The sequence below is a fragment of the Platalea leucorodia genome (genome assembly GCF_965183815.1).
Source record: "Platalea leucorodia genome assembly, chromosome: 1".
In the NCBI taxonomy this organism is placed as follows: Eukaryota; Metazoa; Chordata; class Aves; order Pelecaniformes; family Threskiornithidae; genus Platalea; species Platalea leucorodia.
The window spans coordinates 162347123-162367723 of record NC_138823.1 but is presented as its reverse complement, the minus strand read 5'-3'; the positions used below and the strand labels follow the sequence as shown (position 1 = coordinate 162367723).

At 41.4% G+C, this 20601-nt stretch overlaps 1 protein-coding gene across 1 annotated transcript in view; it reads left to right on the top strand.

The window, feature by feature from the left end:
- Nucleotides 1–20601, top strand: part of SCN5A (sodium voltage-gated channel alpha subunit 5) — a gene marked incomplete at both ends in the record, with an annotated part of 173222 nt that overhangs the window by 142564 nt on the left and 10057 nt on the right. The window contains 2 exon segments of the mRNA XM_082325486.1: nt 11068–11190; nt 17357–17638. Of these exon segments, the coding sequence (XP_082181612.1) occupies nt 11068–11190; nt 17357–17638 (405 nt within the window).

The following is a 20601-nucleotide window of genomic DNA, read 5'->3' as shown; positions in this document are numbered from 1 at the left end:
CTTTTTTAAACATGCTGGCAGCCTCCTTCCCCTCCAGTCATCTCCAGCAACGGGTTTCAATGTGATGTCCTGCAGCGGGGAGGGGAAGACCATCTCTAGTTCTCAATTTTTGCCCTGATGCCCCACCAGTTTCACTCCAGCTGAGTCACCATGGAGAAAGATTGCTCCTTCCATCCCTTTTTCCAGAGATCCTGCTTTGCTGCCATCGAGGCAGGGGCTCACAACAGCTTTAAGCTGTATATCTGTCTGCAAAATAGTTCAAGCAAGGCTTAGCGATGGATTTTGAGGCCAGACATCTCACATGAGTTATTCAACAAGTCCACTAGGCAGGATTTTGTAGATGTTTTTATGAAAGTAAAATAATATGTAGGTTTCCCCCCTGCATTTTGTGAATGGTTATAACACAACACGGTTCTGGTGTTTGCCTGGAGCTGCTGAGTTTGTACCTAGAGATCTGTATTCCCCATTAAGCAGCTTTCCAAATTTCCTGTTTGCTGCCAAATTTCCTGTTTGCTTGTTTGAGAACTGCTCACGGATGTTCAGTCATTAAATGCACCATCATTTTCACTGAATGCTTAAAAAAATACAGATATTACATTTTCCAAGATAGTTCCCTGGAAAGCATATGCTCTAAGATTTCTAGTTAGGATACTTCACTGCCAGAGAAGTTAAAAAGCAGCTAATAATCTTTGAGTTTGAGATGAACAATTTAAAACAGTCTTTCTATCCCTAGTTAAAAATTGAATTGAATTATGCCCTTGTGTTGGATTGTCTTTAAGTGACAGTTAAAAACTTGCTGTGTGAAGTAAATATTGATGGCTTCTGATTACTTTAATTGTTTTTTCCATCTGTATTCCCTGTTGATTAGCAAGGTGATTTCTGTTTGCTTTACCAGTAATTACACAATCTGCTGTAATGAGTTGCTTCCAAACAGCACTGAAATCCAATTTGTATTCTTGGGAAACTATCCTAAAAGCATGCGAATTTCGTCTAGTTTCTGTTCAGAAAAGCACACAGGAATAGAATGACAAAAATACAACTGAGGCAAAGTAAAAATAATATAGCTTGTCACTTGCAGAAGCATCTTAAAAGTGACCTTATTAGTGCTCTCTGTGAGCTACCAAAAATCCACGGGTTACAAGAGAGTACTCTTACTTCAGAGTTCATTTTTGACTAGTTTTCTTCCAGTTCCTCAAAGCAAATCCTCATGTCAGATTTTTGAAGATATCTCAGTGCAAATTCTTCTGGGCCTCTGCTGATGGCAGATAACTAATAGGAAAGAGAATACCTCTCCAGAAACCAGGGAGCCCGGTTTTGAAGAAAAAAAAAAAAAAAAAAGAAAAAAATGCTGGTTTACTACATATTGGCTAATTCAGGATAAGTGAAAAAAAAAAATTCCACATGAAGATGAGATAAGTGGTTTTAATGTATGTTAGCAGGTCAGCGGATGCTGTAAATCTCCCTTCTGACTCCCCACGCTTTATCTCAACATAACACATGCAAAAACATCCAAATGTCTTGTCTTATCTTGGTTTGCACCTCATGTTAGTTACCACATAGCTGCTAAAAGGAGAGCAACTGGGCTTTGCCAAGTGGAAGCACAAGCTCGGTTTCAGACAAGGCACAGCAGGACGAAGCATGCTGCAGCTGGAGGAAAAGGGACAGTAAATGAAGGAAAGGAGAAAAGTCCAGCTGTAAGTGTAGCTCACTGCCCGCCTACACCTTGTGAAATGGTTGCAATATGAAGAATTACTGCAATTACTGAAGAATTTCAATTACTGAGGGAGAATTTCAACTTTTGAAAGTGGTGTAAATAACCCATCTCCACTCAAATTGTGCTGAACTAGGTTTACCAACCATTTTTATTTCTTGAAGTTATTTAAAGATGGAGCACATTTCAATGTCCTTTCTAGAAGAATATGCTTAAAAAGAAAATAATGAATAAAACCCTTGAGCTCTTGCATGCAGCTTGCTTGGCCCTTTCCATTTCTGTGAGTGTAGCAACCAAATTCCTTACACAGAGATGTTCTCCCTTGCATGGAGGATCAGAGCTGGGACAGAGATGTAGGCTGTATTTAACAGTCCAGACAGAGTCCCACATGCACTGCAAGGACAGAGGAGGACTGTGCTACAGTTCCTTTCCCTGATGACCAGCACCTTTACAACCCCAGCTGTTGCAGACTGCAAAACATTTTCCCACCACCCTTGTGGCTCCATCCAGGATGGCCAGGATCCAGCTGCTCAAGAGCCTGGTGCCAGGAGGAGGGGGAAGGAAGAAGTGAAGGGAGCGATGCAGCCTGCAGAGGGGTCAGGGATTCTTTATTAAGGGGTGAGAGATTAAAGGAATTGGGGTGAAACTTCAAAAGCTGTACCCCACTGGTGTAGAGATTTTTGTGCTGGCCTCCTACCCTGGTATGACTGGCTTTGGGGAGCTTTGTGCTAAGGCAAATGAAGATGAGGACTCATACTTGTAGTATGTACTCCTACTTGTACCGTTGTCCTTTCTGGCAGAAAATAGGGAACCTATAATTCTTCAGAGTCCCTCTCCATCCTAGCATATTCAACACAATATCAGGATCAACTCAGATTCAAGAATCCAACTAAACAGAGATGATTTTCAAGTTAAGGCTGTCGTATTTCCCACATCAACTTGGTATTTTTCATATTGATTTGGAACATCTGATTAAATAAATGCTTTAGGGAATTGAGCAAATCCAGAACAGCACCTTGTGGAAACAGCCCGAACAGATTTTTCTCTTTTTTTTTTTTTTCTCCTTTTTTTTTTTTTTTTTTTACATTGTGTCATATGTAAGTAGGGTTCATCCTAATCCTGCCCAGAAATAAGCATCCCTTCAGCTCAGCACCTAAACTCCCACTGGCTGCAATGGAAATGGAGCAGAGTCGATGGGGCTGAGCCCCCAGGGGAATGTTCTCTCAGTAATCACTGTGTGCACCCCTGGCGTTATAACACTATCTTCAAATAATAAATAATAATCAAGCATATTCCCGTCTACTCCTGACAACAGCATTCAGCATCAAGAAGGTACTCTGGGATGAATCGTGTGGTGTTTTTGGAGATCTTTTTTAAGGGGAGAATATCTTTCCTCTTCAGCTGCCCTAAATAAAGGCTGTCTCTGCATGGCGTCTGGATGAGAAACAGAACATAGTTGATGATGAAGAAATTCTTTTGCTCTAAATCCCAGTAGAAATACTAGACTTCAAGGCAGCTGGACCCACACAGCCACCACTGCAACAAGGAGAAAGACTTTGGGTCTTGGCCAAGGTTTGGCTGATCAAGGAGTGTCATGTGGTCCCCAAAAGTCCCAGCAATCTCTCATCCATCCCTACCCGGTGCTAGTAAACGGGACTCAGAGGTCTAGCAAAGTTGTCTGGTTGCAGTGGAAAGGTGACTTGAGACAGGCTGAAAGTCCATTTGGAAAGGGTGGGGTGGGAAAACTGCAAATTGATAAGTCAGTTTGCCATCTTGCTGGATGTAAGCTCGCAGCAGCAGGTTGTTTGACTCTCCCTCAGAAATTAGCTGAGGTTTAATTCTTGATTCGCTGCCATCTGCCTTGGGAATTGACTGGAGTTGTTAGAAAAGCCTGAGCAGGTGTAAAGGAGGTGGCAGATTAAGAGAACAGCGAGACGTAAAGAGGTTCTTCTGGAAACCGCCAGGAAGCAATTAGGATGCAGGAATGATTTATTTAAAAGCATTTAAGTCAACAGGAGTGGCACATGCTGTTTGCAACAAGGCTGCCCTCTGAAAAGGAAACATTACCTCAAAAAGCTTGGACATGAGGACCAGGAAACAAGCTGAGAAGATGGAATATTAACAGAGTTTCACAGCCTTAGTTTGAGTAGTAGGTGGGGAAACAAAAAAAAATAAAAAAAGAAGAGGAAATGTCCTGGAAAAAAACCATGAGGGGATGATGTAAAAGCCTTTCTTAACCTGAGTTATAAGAAGTAGCGTCGGGCTTTCCAGGAGATAATTTTTGTTTATAATTAATCTAGGCACTCGTGTAGCCCATCATATTATAATACACAAGAGCACTCCACAAGCAGTAACGAACTCCTCTGCTGGTGAGGGAAGCTGTTCATTAACTCGTTTGCAGACACGCTTTCATCTCCATGCCATGGACTAACTCCAGAGCAGCCTTAAGGAGTTTGTGGTCTTTACCTGAATGTGAGGGTTGTGACTCAAGGAAACAGGTAACAGAGGTGGGAATTTGGTTTAGGTCACCTTAGTCTCTCTCTCATGTCCTAATTTTAAGACTTTCCTTAACTTTATGCCCTTCATTCGTTAACATGCAATTTCTGGATTGACAGGTGCAATCATACAATTAGGCATCTGTATGGCAGAAAATGCAATGTCAGAGTGAAAGGGTAAAGAGATATTTAAAAAAAATAAGGTGATAACAAATGTCTGCTCAGAAATGGTAGATGCAAGGGAATACCAACCTCATTACAAGCCTTTTTCACCCAACAATGTTTTAGAGTGGCAACAAGAACTTCCATGTATTTCAATTGTCGTTGCAAATTCCCCCTTTCCTGTAGTTTTCTCTGTTTGCATTTGGGGTACAGACCTAATTTTGTTCCTTTTCAAATCAAGAGGAGCAACTTGGGACTGCAGGCCTGACTTTTAAAGACACCAGGCTGCAATATCTGCTCTTTGGGTAATGCTGTCCTTGGCAGCAGTGGACAGGAGAAACCAGACTGGATTGAAAAGAAGCACCCAAAGTAATCCAAGCTCTTTCTTCTACTCTTTTTTTAAAAGCATAATTAAGGAGAGAGAGAGAGAGAGAGACAGGTGTTCCTGGGGCATGTAAAAAGCTATTTGAAAGCACTGGGGGCCTGCATTAGCTGAAACTGCTTATTTAAATAAGTGGCCAGAGCTTTCAACTCAGCTGCTGTGTTCCCTTTCGGATGTCCTTATTTTCCTTGCTCCCTCCCCTCTAAATTGAACAAGCAGGTTAATTTGATGAAATCCCTGGCTGCATAAAACATATGCTATGGCCCAAACTGGGAAGGAGGTCTCCTCTTCTCCCCGAGACAGCAGCTTGCAGGGTATCGCTCGCAGCTGTGTCCTGCAGCAGGCAGATATTTAGTAGAGGTTCTCGTTGTTCTCATGGGTTTTAAGATTTATGTGACCAGCCAAAGAGGATTTTTACCATTGCCCAGGCAGAACTCCTTGTTCCCTGGGCTCTGCTGTTAATTCATCTCAGTGGTGATCTGGGGTTAATTCAAAAATGCAGTCTGTGCCGAGTAGCATCTGCCTTTGTATGGTGCTGCTCAGGTCTGCTTCCAGCTCGGTCCAGTGGATGCTCGCTGGTTATATCTGAAATGATGTGCTATTAGGCTGGTGGGAAGGAACACGAAAAACAACGGAGCAGTCCCTATTCCAGCTCAAACCCACCTCCTCGCTATAGGAAACGCTGTCAGACTCAGGTGAAACACTGCTCCCAAAGACTGCGCCCTTCAGATTACTGTTGCCAGCATAATTTCATGGCTAGGGAGTCTGTGCATGCTACTAAAATGTATGCATATAGGAAGGAACCCCACTACTGTTATAAATACAATAGACCCTTGGGAAAAAGAGTCTGATCTTTTGATTAAAGACCGTTTCCCCTGTGTGTGCTGAAAGGAAGCTGCATTATTGCACTTCCTACTTTATAATTGTTTTTCTGCAGCCTTAAAATTATCTTCTGACAGCTTTACTGGGGTTTACATTGGTTTACAACATTGATTTCTTAAGTCACTGTCAGGTGGTGAACACATATATACCTATTGTATAACTTTATCTCTGGGTGTTCATAGTGAACAATTTTAATTGTCAAAAAATGCTGCATATCTGTTAACTAATGAATTGCTGTGAGCACCAATGTGAGCACACCGGGAACATAACACTACATGGGTGCCACCTGGGTGCAAATACATGAGTCGTATTTCTTATCTCAAGACCGACAATATTCCACTAAAATAATAAAACAAAAATGTGGCAGTTACTGAAAAAATGTCCTGGTTCCTGGACAAGGCTTTTTTTTGGTCAAATATAATCTAGTAGTGGACTGTCAAAATAATTAAGAAATTCAGACATTAATCTCATTAGAACATATTATCAATCACTTTGAACAGTTATCAGGGAGGCTAGTCTCTTTTCAGAGATCATTGCCTGTATTCTAACAGTCTAAATTCACTGATTCTTCTTGATTTTGCCCTGGAAACACATACAAATGTCATACAATGGGGCACTGTAGACCCGAGCTGCTAATGCCACTAAGCCACATAGATGACAGGAGGCTGGCTTTCAAAACACCAGCCTGGTAATCCCCATGGTTGGTATTTCTAGTGTTCAGTGCAGTCACAAGATTTAAAAGCTCTAATTTTTTCCTAGAGCATAACACTGAAAATGGCAAAAATTAAAGCTGTGGCATTCATTTGTTTCTCCCTTTACCCAGCTCGAGGAGGCTGCCATACAAACCACTGTAAAATCTATGTAGATAAACTTGCATGTAGGAATATGTAGGACTATAGAAATACAGAAATACAGATATATAGATATCATATATTTATAGATATCGCTATAGATGATAGATAGATATATAGATATATAGATAAACCTGTCTTTGGGCAAAGAAAGTAAGCAATGGGGGCAACAAACTTCCTTAAATGCCAGGGTAAAAGAGAACTCAACACCACCTGCCTGTCTACAATGGCAAGAAGAAGCCAAGGTGTGCAGGTAGCATCAACGTGGCTTTGCCTAGAGCCTGGGCTTTGCTGGGAAACCCTTCCATTGAGCCAGGCAGTAAATGCTGACTCTTTCAGGGTTTCCACTCTTTCAGGATGGAATAAATTTTGGGAAGTCACTGACAACACCAAGGCTGAGCTCTTGTTGGGCTGTGCTGAGATGATCTGAAGAAAGCAAAAAGGAAGAGCTGCCATGTGATTGAAATCCTAGCCCATGTGGTTGGTGAGATTTTTGTTGTTAATATCTGTGGAGGCAGGATTGTGTATACTGAATTATAAGGACCACTCCCCGCCTTAGGGACCCTCATTGCTGGCCAGGTTGTACACTGGGGCTCACGCTAGATAGCAAATTCCAGTGAGAGCATCATCCTGGGGACTTCAGAGGAGCAGAATAAACAGCAAGTCAAGGGGCTAAGGAACAGTCTAAAGCTAACATGAAGAACATTATTACTTGATTAAGTTAAGGGAAAGAAGGTTTAGACAGAAAGCTGTGAAAGATCTAGCAGGTTCTGGAAAGACCCTCAAGGGAGATGCTAGAAGCAAAGCATCTGCAAATAAGAGGAATAATAAGGCTTCTTGGGTCAGAAGAAGTGCACAGGAGGATGAGAGACTCTGTAGCTTACCTGTTAGCACACGCGCCATGTGAAAGGTGAAGGTGAGGTGAAAGCTCAAGCCCAGCAGCAGGTTGTGCGTTTTATGGGAAATGGTTCTAGGCAACAGTGACTCCTTAGGATTCACCTGCTCTCCACAATGTTACAGCGCTGCCTGGTCTTCAGGTTTGTTTTGTTTTTTTCCTGAAAAACCTGCAGAAGTATTCGCAAAGAGAAAAGATTAGGAATGTGTGCCATATTGTGAATCTGGAGGTTATGTTGACCCTGGAGGTACCAGCGAGTTTCTGATACCCAGCAGAGCACAGAGCAGAACCTTAGCGCAGCTCTGGGCTGCACAGCCTTGTAACAGGAAAAAAACCTAACAGAAACAGCTGACTTCACCTTTTGCTGTGATTATGTGGGGCAGTCAGCACCAATTTTGAAAACTGCTTGATTTTTTTCCTAAAAATAGCCTTCTGGGTCACTTTTAATCAAGTCCAAATGGCCAAGTCTCTGCATTAGTAATTCTCCTATAAATAAAATTTGACGGGGATACCTTCAAAACCAACAGACCTGCATTTAAAGAAGTTGTCTCAAACTCAGTTTTGACTCCAGCATTGTAAATCATTGCCAAATATCACACAGCTTCACGGCCTAATCCTCTGAAGAGATATCTAATGATGTGTAAATCTGTGTCAGGAGGACAACAGCACCTGTGATGTGTTTCAGGGTGACATTTACGGCACTCTTAAAGAAAATGGTTACACGCTCAGATCCAAAGTCGGGTCTTGCAGGATTTAAACAGAGTATCTTCTGCCTTGAGAGAAAGCGGAGTTGTAGGATATGAGGGAGGAAGCATGCAGATGCATGAACCAAGGCAGTTTGAAGACCTCAAGAAGATCTGACTTTCAGACATTGTGGGTGAAGCTGGCAAAGAAGGGTGTTGAGTGCTCTGTATCTGCTTAATTTTCTTTTAAATCTCTACATTCATTTTACAAATTAATGAGCTTCCCTTGATATGTGAGCGTATGGATCTTGGTTTCTATCACTGAGCATGCTATCATTGAGCTGTTTTTCTTACACGTCCAGCCTTTCTGGACAGGGAGCTCCAAGGCTTTGTGGGGTTAAGGCCATTTTCTGCACTAAGCTTTCCACCAAAGACAGAAATATGTGCCACAGTGTTACTCCTATCATGATATCTCAATAATGCCAATTATATTACAGTTTTAAGATGCCATAGTTGAATGGCTTTAGTATATAAGTATGCTGTGCGTTTGCTTACTGCTATTAGACAAATCCTTCAGCCCTTTCTCCTTATTTAGGCAACATTATGTCAATGGGGAGAGTGAATGAAAGGAGAAGGCTTTGGACTGTATGTTAATGCATCTTCAGAGTACAGGATGTAATCAAGGTTGGTAAGAAACAGGGAAGACAGAAAATGGGTGCTGCCCCAGTTTGGAAGTGTTGGTGAGTTTAAGATGGTTTTGAAGTCACACCCAGATTTTTATCTTCAACTGTGAGCATTGACTGAGCAGGATTTAGGCGAAAGAAGCATTACTAGTGAATATATGTCAAACCTATAGCATTACTTACTCCAGAATAACTTCTTAGGCATGCTCGTGTCACGGGTTCAGATCTGCTTTCTTAGAGATGGAAGCAAAGGCTTCACTGGTGATTTTTACCTCCCCACTTATCTAAGGGTCTTAAGACATCAGACCTTGAATCCAGTCTGCCTGTCTGCTGAGATGTTTTTACAGCACACTCAACGCTAAAATGCAGAAGTGTTTATTAAGACCTTCCTTCCACATCAGCCGCTGAGTCTGTACGTGAGAGGTGAGTTTATGTCACACCTTATTAAAAAGTGACATGTTAAAGCATGACAGTCAGCCTCTGTGCCACTTCGTCATCTGCAGATCTGGGCTGTCTTATCCTGGCAGATATCCAGCCCACTGCATCCAGCGCAGGCTTGGTGTCTTGAAGACCTCCTGCCCTTAGGCTTGCTGTCACCCACATGCCACAATAAAGCCATCAATAGGTAAATAATTTAACAAATTGTGCAAGTTTTATAAAGATGCTTAGCTGTGCAGACAGCGCTGGTACATAAATGAATGCATATTCAGGAGAAAGGTTGCTCCGTAGAGGACACTAGCTCACGACTTAGGGGACCAGGCTCATCTTCTAGAATCATAGAATCATAGAATCATTAAGGTTGGAAAAGACCCTTAAGATCATCGAGTCCAACCGTTAACCTATCACTGCTTTATCACAAACCTCATGGGTGATGCTGGGCTGGTCAGCCAGAATTGGGGTTCAGAGGGAAAATCATCCCATCCTAAAATGAAAAGGAAGGTTTCTGACCAGACCTGTCTGTCTTCATGGAGGAGCCTAGAGTTTCCTTTTACATTAAGCACCTATTTTTTACATAGTGTAGAAGAATCCCTGTTTTGAGACTTCACTTCTATCTTTAAAATGACAATAAAGCCACACTCCTTCCAGGTAAGCTTTGCACACTCACATTGGTGAGTGTGAGAAAAACTGATACCACGATAACTGGGGCTGTTGAAACACCTAAAGATGGGAGTAAGGGAACTGTGACGAGTAATATGCATAGGTGTCTCTTCTAAGAAAAGAGTATTTTATAATATGTGAGGATTAATTTTCGTTCCTTTTTTAATCCATGCAAATTGGTATAATACCTGTGGTGTTGGAGAGCTGTTTGTTTCTCAATCCCTAAATTCTCAGGCTGTGAACACCGGCTTAAGCATGTAAAACCCAGTTGCTCCACGTGTTTGTTAATCATCTGACCTGTAATCTCCGCTGCCATTCAGTTCATCCAGACTCCAGACCTGTGCCTGATAGCATCCACATGTCTGACCAGCTGGGCACTACAAAAGCTCTGAGAACATGAAGAGCATTGGAACCCCTCCATGCTGTCTCCGGTTTTGGAAATATGTAGTTTATTTCAAAGAAATAATAGCCTTTGAGAGGTCTGAACCTCAGTGTTGAGCACCTGTCAAGTTTCTTGCTCCCTTAGAGGCTGTGTAGAAACCAGAAAAAGGGAAAAAGTGCAGAATCAACGAGTCATGCACTTCATTCTTTTAAAGTCTATGGTATAAAGTCATGTCTATCACCAATCTAGAAGACTTGTTTCTAATTAGTAAGTTTAAGATTGATAATTGAATGGTAATGCTAAAATCTTTTATCTCTGCTGGAAATGGTTAGATCTTACAGGTGCTTTCATCCAGAAAGCCCTAAATTATAACACTTAGGTGACTCATCTTATTTTCAGTAGTGGAAGATACACACACCTTGAGGATTGTACAGGAAACCTACAGCATGGGCGTCACAGAGTGGTAGTTTTGTAACGGTGATGTCTTTTCTCATCAGCTTTGTGCAAGCTGACAATAAAAGGATTTCTGTGTGCTTAGTTAAAAGAAAACGGACATCTTTGAAAGTCTGCATTTCTATAAATTTTGCATTAAACTGGAAACAAAGGTTTTGTGAGTTGGTAAGAGTTCTGTATATGTGTGGATGTAAAAACCTCCTTTTTTCTGTGTTGGTCTAATTTAATGGCTTCCATTTAAGGTGGGGTTTTGTTTTTTTTTTTTTCCCCCCACTGTTTCAGCTGTTTCCAACTAACCAGATGTTTCTTTTCAGGAAAGAAAGTCAGAAGAGAAGGAAAATGGCAGGACTGTACTAACAGTTTGGATTTTTGCTTTGTGTCTCCATTCAGGTCTCTTTAATAAGCCTCATCGCCAATACACTTGGATACTCCGAGATGGGTCCCATTAAATCCCTCAGGACCCTCCGAGCCCTGCGACCATTAAGAGCATTGTCACGATTTGAAGGGATGAGGGTAAGACTATATAAAGCATCGACCAAAGCTCTACTGTGTGACATCAAGCACGTAACAGGGAACAGTTGCACGTGGTTTTGTCTTCATTCAGTCTGCAAAAGGAAATGACTGATAATGCTGTATCAAAACAACAAAATCAGAAATCCCTCCTTTGTCTTGATTGCAATTGTATCATCACAGCTTATCCTCCGGTGGATTTAATGATAAACTAATCCTGCTGCCTAACTTGTCATGTTGCGCTTTAAAAACCAGCTTTTTGGCCGAGGAAGCATCTGGCTAACAATTACCTCTCAATTATAAGGCGTATCAGGGGAATAACCAAGCTACAAGTTTGCTCCCTGCTTTTGACATGTATTAAAATGAGACTGGCTGGGAAAGTTCATAAGGACTTTTTCACTAATAATTAAAGCAAAAATTAGAAATGCTAAAGATGGGGAAAGCAAATGAATGATTATATAAAATCTTTCCTTTGAACAGATTGCAGTTTTAATATGGAATGTCAGGATTAACATTAAAACCATGTAGCTTGTGTTTGTTGCTCCATCTTTTGCATCCATCTCTTTCCCTTCTGCATTCCTTTGCCGGCGTGGCTATATCTGCACAGCATACTTGTTTATTTGTTAAGCCTACCTGCTACACTAAGCAATTCTTGTGTAGATAAGCAGTTTATTTAACTCCTTGCACCATGCATGACTTGCAGATGATGACAACTGTGTTCTGTATGAGCTGAGGTTACTGCTAATCTTGCAGATTGCATAGTAAGAGAAACCAAATCTGTGACAAAACTATAAGTAAAACAACTTACATTGTCTGATGATCCCAAATCCTCTACTAGGCCAAAGAAAATGCTACAGCTTTCATACTGAGGTATATTCAGGGTAAAGCTTTCCCATAGACAAAATTTTGGTCTGAATCATCAGTGACTAAAATGTGTAGTTCATGCACTGAGCTCCTAGCAATTAACTGTTCTCATTGCAACACCCTTGTAGTAAGACAGACTGAAGGCTAGAGAGCCTAATGACCAAGATAGATATAACCCAGGAAATATGGTGATAGAGCAATTTATGAAAACCCTGTACCCATATTTTGCCTGTTCTATGGATGACCAGAATTGGGGATCTATGGCTTTGTCCTACAGACCTTGTGATTATCTAAATCACATTATTTTTGTGGGTGAAGATCAGACAAATCTTGCTGCAGACCGCTCTCCTCTGTGCTAGTACTAAGACAAAAGGATTCAAGAGGCTGTATTCTTCTGGGCACCCAAACCTGAATTGCTTTGTTCACCACGATCTTTTCAGCAAACACAGGCAATATTTTAAAGGTTATTCACAAAATAAAACAAAAGCAATCTGCAGATCCTTAGCTGGCACAAAGCGATGTTGTACTACTGACGTTAATTAGAGCTCTCACTCCTATGTCATCTGATGACCTCACTCCAAGTCTTTATTAAACATACGCAAATTGAGCAAATGTTGATATCAGCAAAAGCTGCACTAGTTTAATTACTAGAGTGATTTGTGCACGGACTCTCTCAAATCAATTTAAATCTGGCTTATGAAGGCTTAGCTTCTACTGGTGGATTTACAAGTTCAAGCGAAACCCCTGTAACATATTCTAAGCTGACATAAGAATGTTCACTCATGACTTTGCATCAGTTTAACTAAATTGGATTCAAACCTGAAAAGCAGTGGGAAGACTAGCCCAAAACATTGGAAAAGTGAGACTGAAATAGGAAAGAAATAACGTGAAACAGTTCACATCTCTATCGAGAGGTTTTCTGAGAATAGCAAGAGGTTGGCTTGGTGGCGATCCTACATGGCGTAGACACACAGATCAGCCCAGCAAGTTTTCTTCCTAACATGCTCATACTTGTAGGCTTCCCTGGCCCCTGAGTCAACATCCCTTTTCTTCCCTGTATCATTGCTGCAGCTGAAATATATTCAGTCTTTCTGAGCTATCAGAGGTAGTGAATTAGCTTGTAAACTATGATAAAGTGTAATTGAGAGTACGTGCTATTGGAAAATCAAATCATTTTATTTTTAGTTTTTCTAACCACACTTAACATGACTAGGGACAGTTAGACCTTTCATTATTAGGAGTTCATATGCTCCAGAATGCACAGGAAAATTGCCAGCGCAGTGATAGATTAAATAATGATAATGTTGAGAAGCAAACACTGACAGTAAGAAAATAATAATAGTTTGCTCTATTATAATGTCTTTTTCTTGAATAACTGAAAGATTTCTGCATGGCTAGAACAGGAACAAGAAAGTTCTCATTCATACTGCAGTAAGAGATGCTGTACCTAAATTTTGGAAACAATTGGTCCTGAGGCAAAGGCATAGAATAGCACTTGGATGGCCAAGAGAACCTGTTACCATCAGACTTCAGTCCTTTCCCTGTTTTCAAACAGGCTGGGACCTGTCTGAGTTTGACACAAGTCTCAGCAGCTCCCGTCCCATGAGAAGTCTGCAAAATAAGGCTGAACTATTGCCATCTTGCCCTTCTGTCCCCAAAACAGACCCCAGTAAGACCAGTATCCCACCTGACAGTTACTGCAGACCCTGGGGGTGCCATGCACGTGCCACCACCCTGCGTCGCCCACCACTTTCCAGGCCATATTAGAGCCCAGTGTAAATTAACTTAGGTCTGCCTGTCCCGAATCATGAAGTCTCCCGTGTCTCCTCATTTGTTATCCATCAGGGAATTGTTTCAGAGGTGCCACTTCCCTGCAAGTTTCTTCCCAGCAAGGGAGGTTATTGCAGTATTTTAAAAGGACGAGTGGGATGATGATAGACCATTTAATGTGAAAATGATACTAGGCAAAGTCATGGTGAGGCTGCTACAAGATACATGCAGGAAAGAAATAGCATAATTAATGCTAGTTAGCATGATTTCATGGGAATAGTTCTTGTAAAACTGATATGGTACTTTGATTTGATTACAAATTATGCTGATGACGGTAACTGCACTGATATAATATCCTTAGATTTCAGAGAGGAATCTGATACCATGGGACATTGTGATGAAAACACGAGCTTTGTACCAAGCCAAGTAAACATATTTTAAATTAATTTAAAACGGGTGATGGATCTCAAAAAGTAATTGTAAACAGTGATGACACTGTAAATTCAGTGATGAGTGTCTCAGGGTGAGGGATCCTTCAGAATAAGAACTGTCCTTAATCTGGACTTTAACAACATCTGGAAGAAAATATAAAATCTTTGCTGACAACACAAAAAGTAAGCGGAGTAGTAAGTGATATTATGGATAAGGGAATTATACTGACTGATCTGGATCACAGTGAAAAACAGACCAATGGTACAACATGCATTTTAATAAAACCACATACATCGTACATCTCGGGAAGAGGAAAGTAGGTCACTCTGGGGGATGTTTCTTGGAAAACAGCGGCTGAGAAGGACTTAGGGATTGGGATGACTGTTCAACAGGACACAAGCTTTTGGGCAGGTCCGATAAATGAGGTGACTAATACAATCCCTCAATAGGCAGGGAAATAACCCAGCAAACAGAGGGAGAGAGCAGTGCTTCAATACTGGAATTCCATGAAACTGCTGGAAGCGGGGTGTTACAAATGGCAAAGTCTCTGCAGCATGATTAGAAATCTGAAGGAATGATGACAGTTAGAAAGAAGCTCTGTTTTTTTAATTACCCAAAGCAATGTTCAGTGGCAACTGACCCGTAGTGAAGCCTGGCATGATAGGAGAAGATGCCTAACAACAGACGAATAGTGCCTCAAGTTCAACAAATTCAACCTAAAAATACAGCAACTGTTTCTAACAGTGAGGGCAAAGGACACCAGGAATAGATTATCTAATAATAAAATTTTTGTCCATTATTTGAAATCATGACACTGTAAATTAGACATCTTTGCAAAAGCTGTGCCCAGGCTTGGGCAGGAGTTAAAGCCTGGGCCTGAAATTACTGCAGGAATTCTGGTGGGCTCTGCTGTGGCAAAGGGAGGATTAATGCATTGTGCAAGTCTATTTCTGGATTTAAAATCTGAATCAGCCTTGACTGAAAAGGTGGCCCATGAGACCAGGAGAGCTGGGCCACCAAATCTATAGCTGGACCACAAACTATAGGTTTGCACCACTGTGGCTTAGGGCAGAGGATGGCTCAGGTTCTAGGTTATCCCTAAAGAAGTCACCTGGAAGGTGGTTTCTCCTATAAAGCTATTGATGGATATCAAGAAGTATGAAACCTTTTCTTATACATGGCTATATATGTTGCTGTTCCTAGTTGCAAGAGAAATTCAGCCCTTTCCATGGCAAGGTTTGCAGCTGGACTTTTGACATGAATTTATGATAGTAACTTGCCTTTATGTATTCAGGTCTTTAAGTCATCTCTCTTGTCTCAGTGCAAATCAGGAGTGATTCCAGCAGACCAAATGGCACCACGCTGGTGTAAGAGCAGAAGCAGTGAGAGAAGAATGAAACCCCCGTTAATAATTCATTCAGAGAGGTGTTACAGGATTTGCTCCAGCCTCATGTCGTGTTTTGTTATCTACAAACCATCGAACATAATTCAGCAGAAGGAAAAAAGCAGGATGCAGGCATGGCCATCACTTGCACTGCTGAAACCTGGATGTCTGTGTCCTGTCACAGGGTGGGAGCTGGGTTCAGCAGCGTATGTAACATAAGTGCAGTGGCTTTGTGCTGCATGGATTAAAATTGAGCAAAAATATTATCCCGCGTAGCAGCAAAAGAAAGCTACTTTGACAAGGGCCGAGGCTACATCCAAATAAGCCCTTGATTTGGAAATTATTTGGCATTTTGGTTAACACAGTAAATTTGGTCTTGAAACAATGAAATTAGAAATTGGTTAACATCCAAAACTAAAAGATAAAATTAGGAAAAAAAAACAAATTGAAAAGGCATCAGGAGTGGGCCTATACAGAAAAAAAGAAATTGGTCAAGCAGCTTTTTCTGTGTGAAAATTAGCTTCATTCATAAATGCACAAAAAATAAATCTGGGTTTTGAAAGATCTACATAATTTTGTATTGTATATTGTAGATGAAGCTGCTGCTATACATGCATGAAAACCATTTCACTCTTCTGGGTATTTTTCTTCCTCAGCAATGCAAAAATGATGGGGAAGCGAATGTTACATTATTAGCTTGTCAGAAAATTGGACACTAATACGAGAGAAAACAAGAGCTGACATTTTCCATAATCAGCTTCACAATTGAATAAAATTTAATTTTTATGGATCAATATCACCTTGTCTCAGTTTCAGAAATGTAGATGGAGAAGAGGAAGAGCTTTGTGTCTGCCTACCAGATTTTAATCTCCAGAGCATGAGACAGAGATGGAGACAAATCCGTGTTGTGGGGGCTGGTGTCTGCAGCTATGCTGCCAGGCAGCTTTGCCTGGACCGTGCAATGGCAGCATCTCCAAAAGCTGTGAATATGAAGAAAACTTGGTGACATAGGAAGGAGAGAACTACATTTTGTGATAGTGTGATTCCCTCAGAAAATGTATGGTTTTACACAGGGGTTTACAGCCCTGCCTGGGTTGGCGGGTAGGAACTTTACAGCATGTCACAGGAAAAAATAATACATTTTTTGTTAAATTAGAATGGTTTCACTGTTTTAATCATGCATACTGATCAGACGGGGGAAGTTGGCTTAGTACAGTATGTCTCAATCAGTTATTATTTAAATCAGTAAAATTTATCACAGCTAGAGTTCACATCCCAAGGACTATGGAGGCCTGAGTTCAGCAAAAGATTTCAGAAATCTTTTTTGGTCTATTTTGAGACGCTGTGATGTACCCCAGCCGTTTCCAATTAATCGTATGATTATTAGAGATGGTTTGACTGAAGTGTATTATCCAGTAGGATCTGAGAGGTCATGATGACTTCGCAGATTGCTCCTGAATTAAAAGATTCCTCTTGAAAAAACATCATCCCATGGGTGGGCTGCCAACAGATTAGCTCTTCAATTACAAAAGGAAAAAAAAATGATAATGTGTGAAGACTTTCATGGTGGTCTGGCTCCTTAGGTGGTGTTAGTAGTTATCCACCTGTCACCATGTGAGGGTTCAACCTAGTTAATCAAGGGTGCACAACAGCTTGTTCGCGAAGTCTCTGTATAAGTGCTGACATTAATTCTGTTTTCTCTGTCCTGTTTCAACAAAGGTGGTGGTCAATGCCCTCGTGGGAGCCATCCCTTCCATCATGAATGTTCTGCTCGTCTGCCTCATCTTCTGGCTCATCTTTAGCATCATGGGAGTGAACCTGTTTGCTGGGAAATTTGGGAAGTGCATTAATAAGACAGAAGGAGATATGCCTTTAGACTCTAAAATTATTAACAACATGAGTGACTGTATACTCTATAATGTGTCAGGCACATTTTACTGGACAAAAGTTAAAGTTAACTTCGATAATGTTGGAGCTGGGTACCTGGCTCTGCTACAAGTGGTAAGTGTGACCACCGGGAACTAAATTAATGGGTGAATGTTGCTTGTTCCCATTGAAATCATCAGCTTAAAGGCTCAGGTTAAACTCTATGCTTTCTGGGTTTTTCAGCCTTATCTATCAGGGGAATGCCCTTCCTCAAGTGTAAATTATCCATATTTGGCATATTAATTTGGTATAGAAATATTTATGGCAGCTTCTGGTCTTAATTTGAGTTTCTGGTGCATCACTAATGTAGTCCTCTGGGAGGTGATTGGAATATTGAGGTGAATAAAAGACCATTTTGTCAATATTGTAATCCAGAGAAAAGTTCAGTGCCAGAAACAAGAAGTCATGGTTCAGGAAGGACTGGTCATGCAGACAGAGTGCACCGGCCTTCCTGAACTGCCTGGGACTTCACTAGACCCTGCTGGGAAAAAATGAAGTTACAGTACCTTCAGTTACTCAGCTGAAGTTATTGCATCAAGCTGGAGTCACAGAGGAATCTTAATTTACAGTCCTCTGCTCGCCGTCCATGGACATGTTCGAGACGGACACTGGTGCCTCTCATTCTGATTCCTCCCCTCGTTTCCACCTGCTAAACATAATGAGTCAGATTGAACCTAACTATGAAACGTGGTGATGATCATATTGCTGTAACTCCATACAGTCTGCTCTCTCTGAAAAGGTGGTGTGTGCATATCAGAGGCTGTTGAGGTTCAAAGATGATGCCAATATTTTATCTATAAAGACAGAAGTAAGCCACTTTTATAACCTTTTTCAGTAGCAAATGTAAAATATAGATAAACAGATTGTATGCACAGAGATTTACTGTGTTGTGATGCAGCACAACTTAATGGATAGAGCCACAGGAGACTCCATCTTCTTTTCCAGGCTCTGCCGGTGGACTGCAGAGTGATTTTAGACAAATTGCTTTGTGTTTCAATTCCATGGGGCCCTCATGTGAAATAGTGGTAATGATACTTATTTCCATTCCTAATTTGCTCTGAAGCCTAGTGATGACAAGGGCTGCATATGCACTAGGAGTGTTTGTTGTGTTGCATTTTATGCACGTATTGTGAAACAAGTCCCTTGCTACATCCTTGGACAGGGAGGTTACTGTCTTGAAGCACCTGTGATGGCATTCCTTGCTTCTGGGATAAAAACTTCCATGCTGGGAGCTCAATTCAGTTGTCACATATATACATCCACCCTTTGCAATGTGGTAGGGTACTGCCCCAGGCCCCCACCTGGCCTTCCAAGAGGGCATGAGCCTCCCACAGGTCCCCCATCAGATCTGCCAGACCTTCTCCTTTCTGTGATGCAAATTTGCGTTCTCCCAGATCTTTTTTTCTCTGTCACAGATGCGTGAAACAGCTCCATGAAGTACCTTTCCTTTCTTGTAGAAATGCTTATCCTTATATACTCTGTTCCTGGTACACCTATGCTTGAGTTTGAGATCTTCTGACTGCTGTCCATCGAGTCTTTTCTTTCATACCCTCTGGAAAGCGGAAAGGTTAGAATGGGCACAACCACTTTTGGTTCTTTCCATGACATAAAGCTGAACTTGCTGAGAGCAAGAACTTTTATCTTTTGCATGTAATTATGATATTCAGTTCACGCATGTAGGGTAGATGATTAATTCATTTTGAACATCTTTAATTAGATTTTCTGTTCCATATAGTGCTTTCTTTGTCTTTTATTTAAACATCCGAGCTAGCTGAGCAAAAATTTCCAGTTTTAAAGTATTATGCCTCACCTGAAGCCTCTTATCTCCTCCATGACTGCATAACAGATGCCTAGTTTGTTTGGTGAAAAAGCACCATCAGGGTAGTAGTTATTCCTTCCCCATTTCTTTTATAAGAGTCAAGCTCCAGCTTTCTGAAAATCTGCAACTTTTCATAAATTGGCATTGCCTAAGGAGTATCCCAAAGCAGTCTCTTCTATTGTTCTACAGTATCAGTTCCTGGGCACTTGACACTGGTGACACTGGCTGCATTCAGCAAGTGGGACTGCCTTCTGTTGGGATCAGTGATGGCAGCAAAAACCTAACTGGTCATTAGGTGGATCTCGGCACATTTATGAAGGGATGGTCTAGTACTGCTGTTTTCCAGCTGAAAATGGACTTGATGACCCTGCAGGTTTCTTTCAAAACTGTGATCCTGTATTGGGTAGCAGAGAAGTAGGTTTTCCAGTTGCAGAAATACAAAAGAAGTGCCATAAATGTACAGCCTGTGCAGGCTGGACAAACGGATTATGGCAGGTAATGAGAGAGCCCTAAAACCTTGCGCAGCTTCTATGGCAGGTGCTGGCTCCTTCTTCCAGGAGGAAGGGCAGGAGCCAGATGCCATTAAAAGATTGATTTTAACTTTCATCCTGCACCTGGAGCTCTTCTGTCTGCTGCTAACGACAATCTTAAGCAATAAAGTGTAAAGATGACACCCACAGAGAAGGGGCCCAAACATCTGGATATCTTTTGCCAGACTCCAGCCGAGGAGTGTCGGTTACAGGTGCTCCTTGCCAAATAATCCTCCATATGGAGTCACATTTCATGAGCAAACTACCATAGGAACTGCAGGGGATCAGTTAACAGCTCAGCTCTCCTAAAGAGACAGACACATCGATGCGTCTTTGTGCATGCTGAGACAGTGCGTAGCAACGATGAGATAAGCATTTTGGTTACAACCCTCCGGGATCCAAAATAGGAGCATTTAAGTGGGACTCGTCTTTTGACTGTTGACATTTTCAGCTGCTGCAACACACCCTTTAAACAACTCTGAAGTTACCTTTGGATGCCTGAATGTGTCTGAAAATCCAAATGGAAATACATAAAAAAAATCTGTCTGCCTAGTGTTTTGTCTTCACTTCTACAGCATCCTTGAAAGAAATGAGAAGTTCCTACTATGGAAACTTTAAGGCTTACTACTATGCAGAGACAAACTTTCTGACAAGGTAGTTGAGAACTGTGTGAAACTTTCCCCAAATAT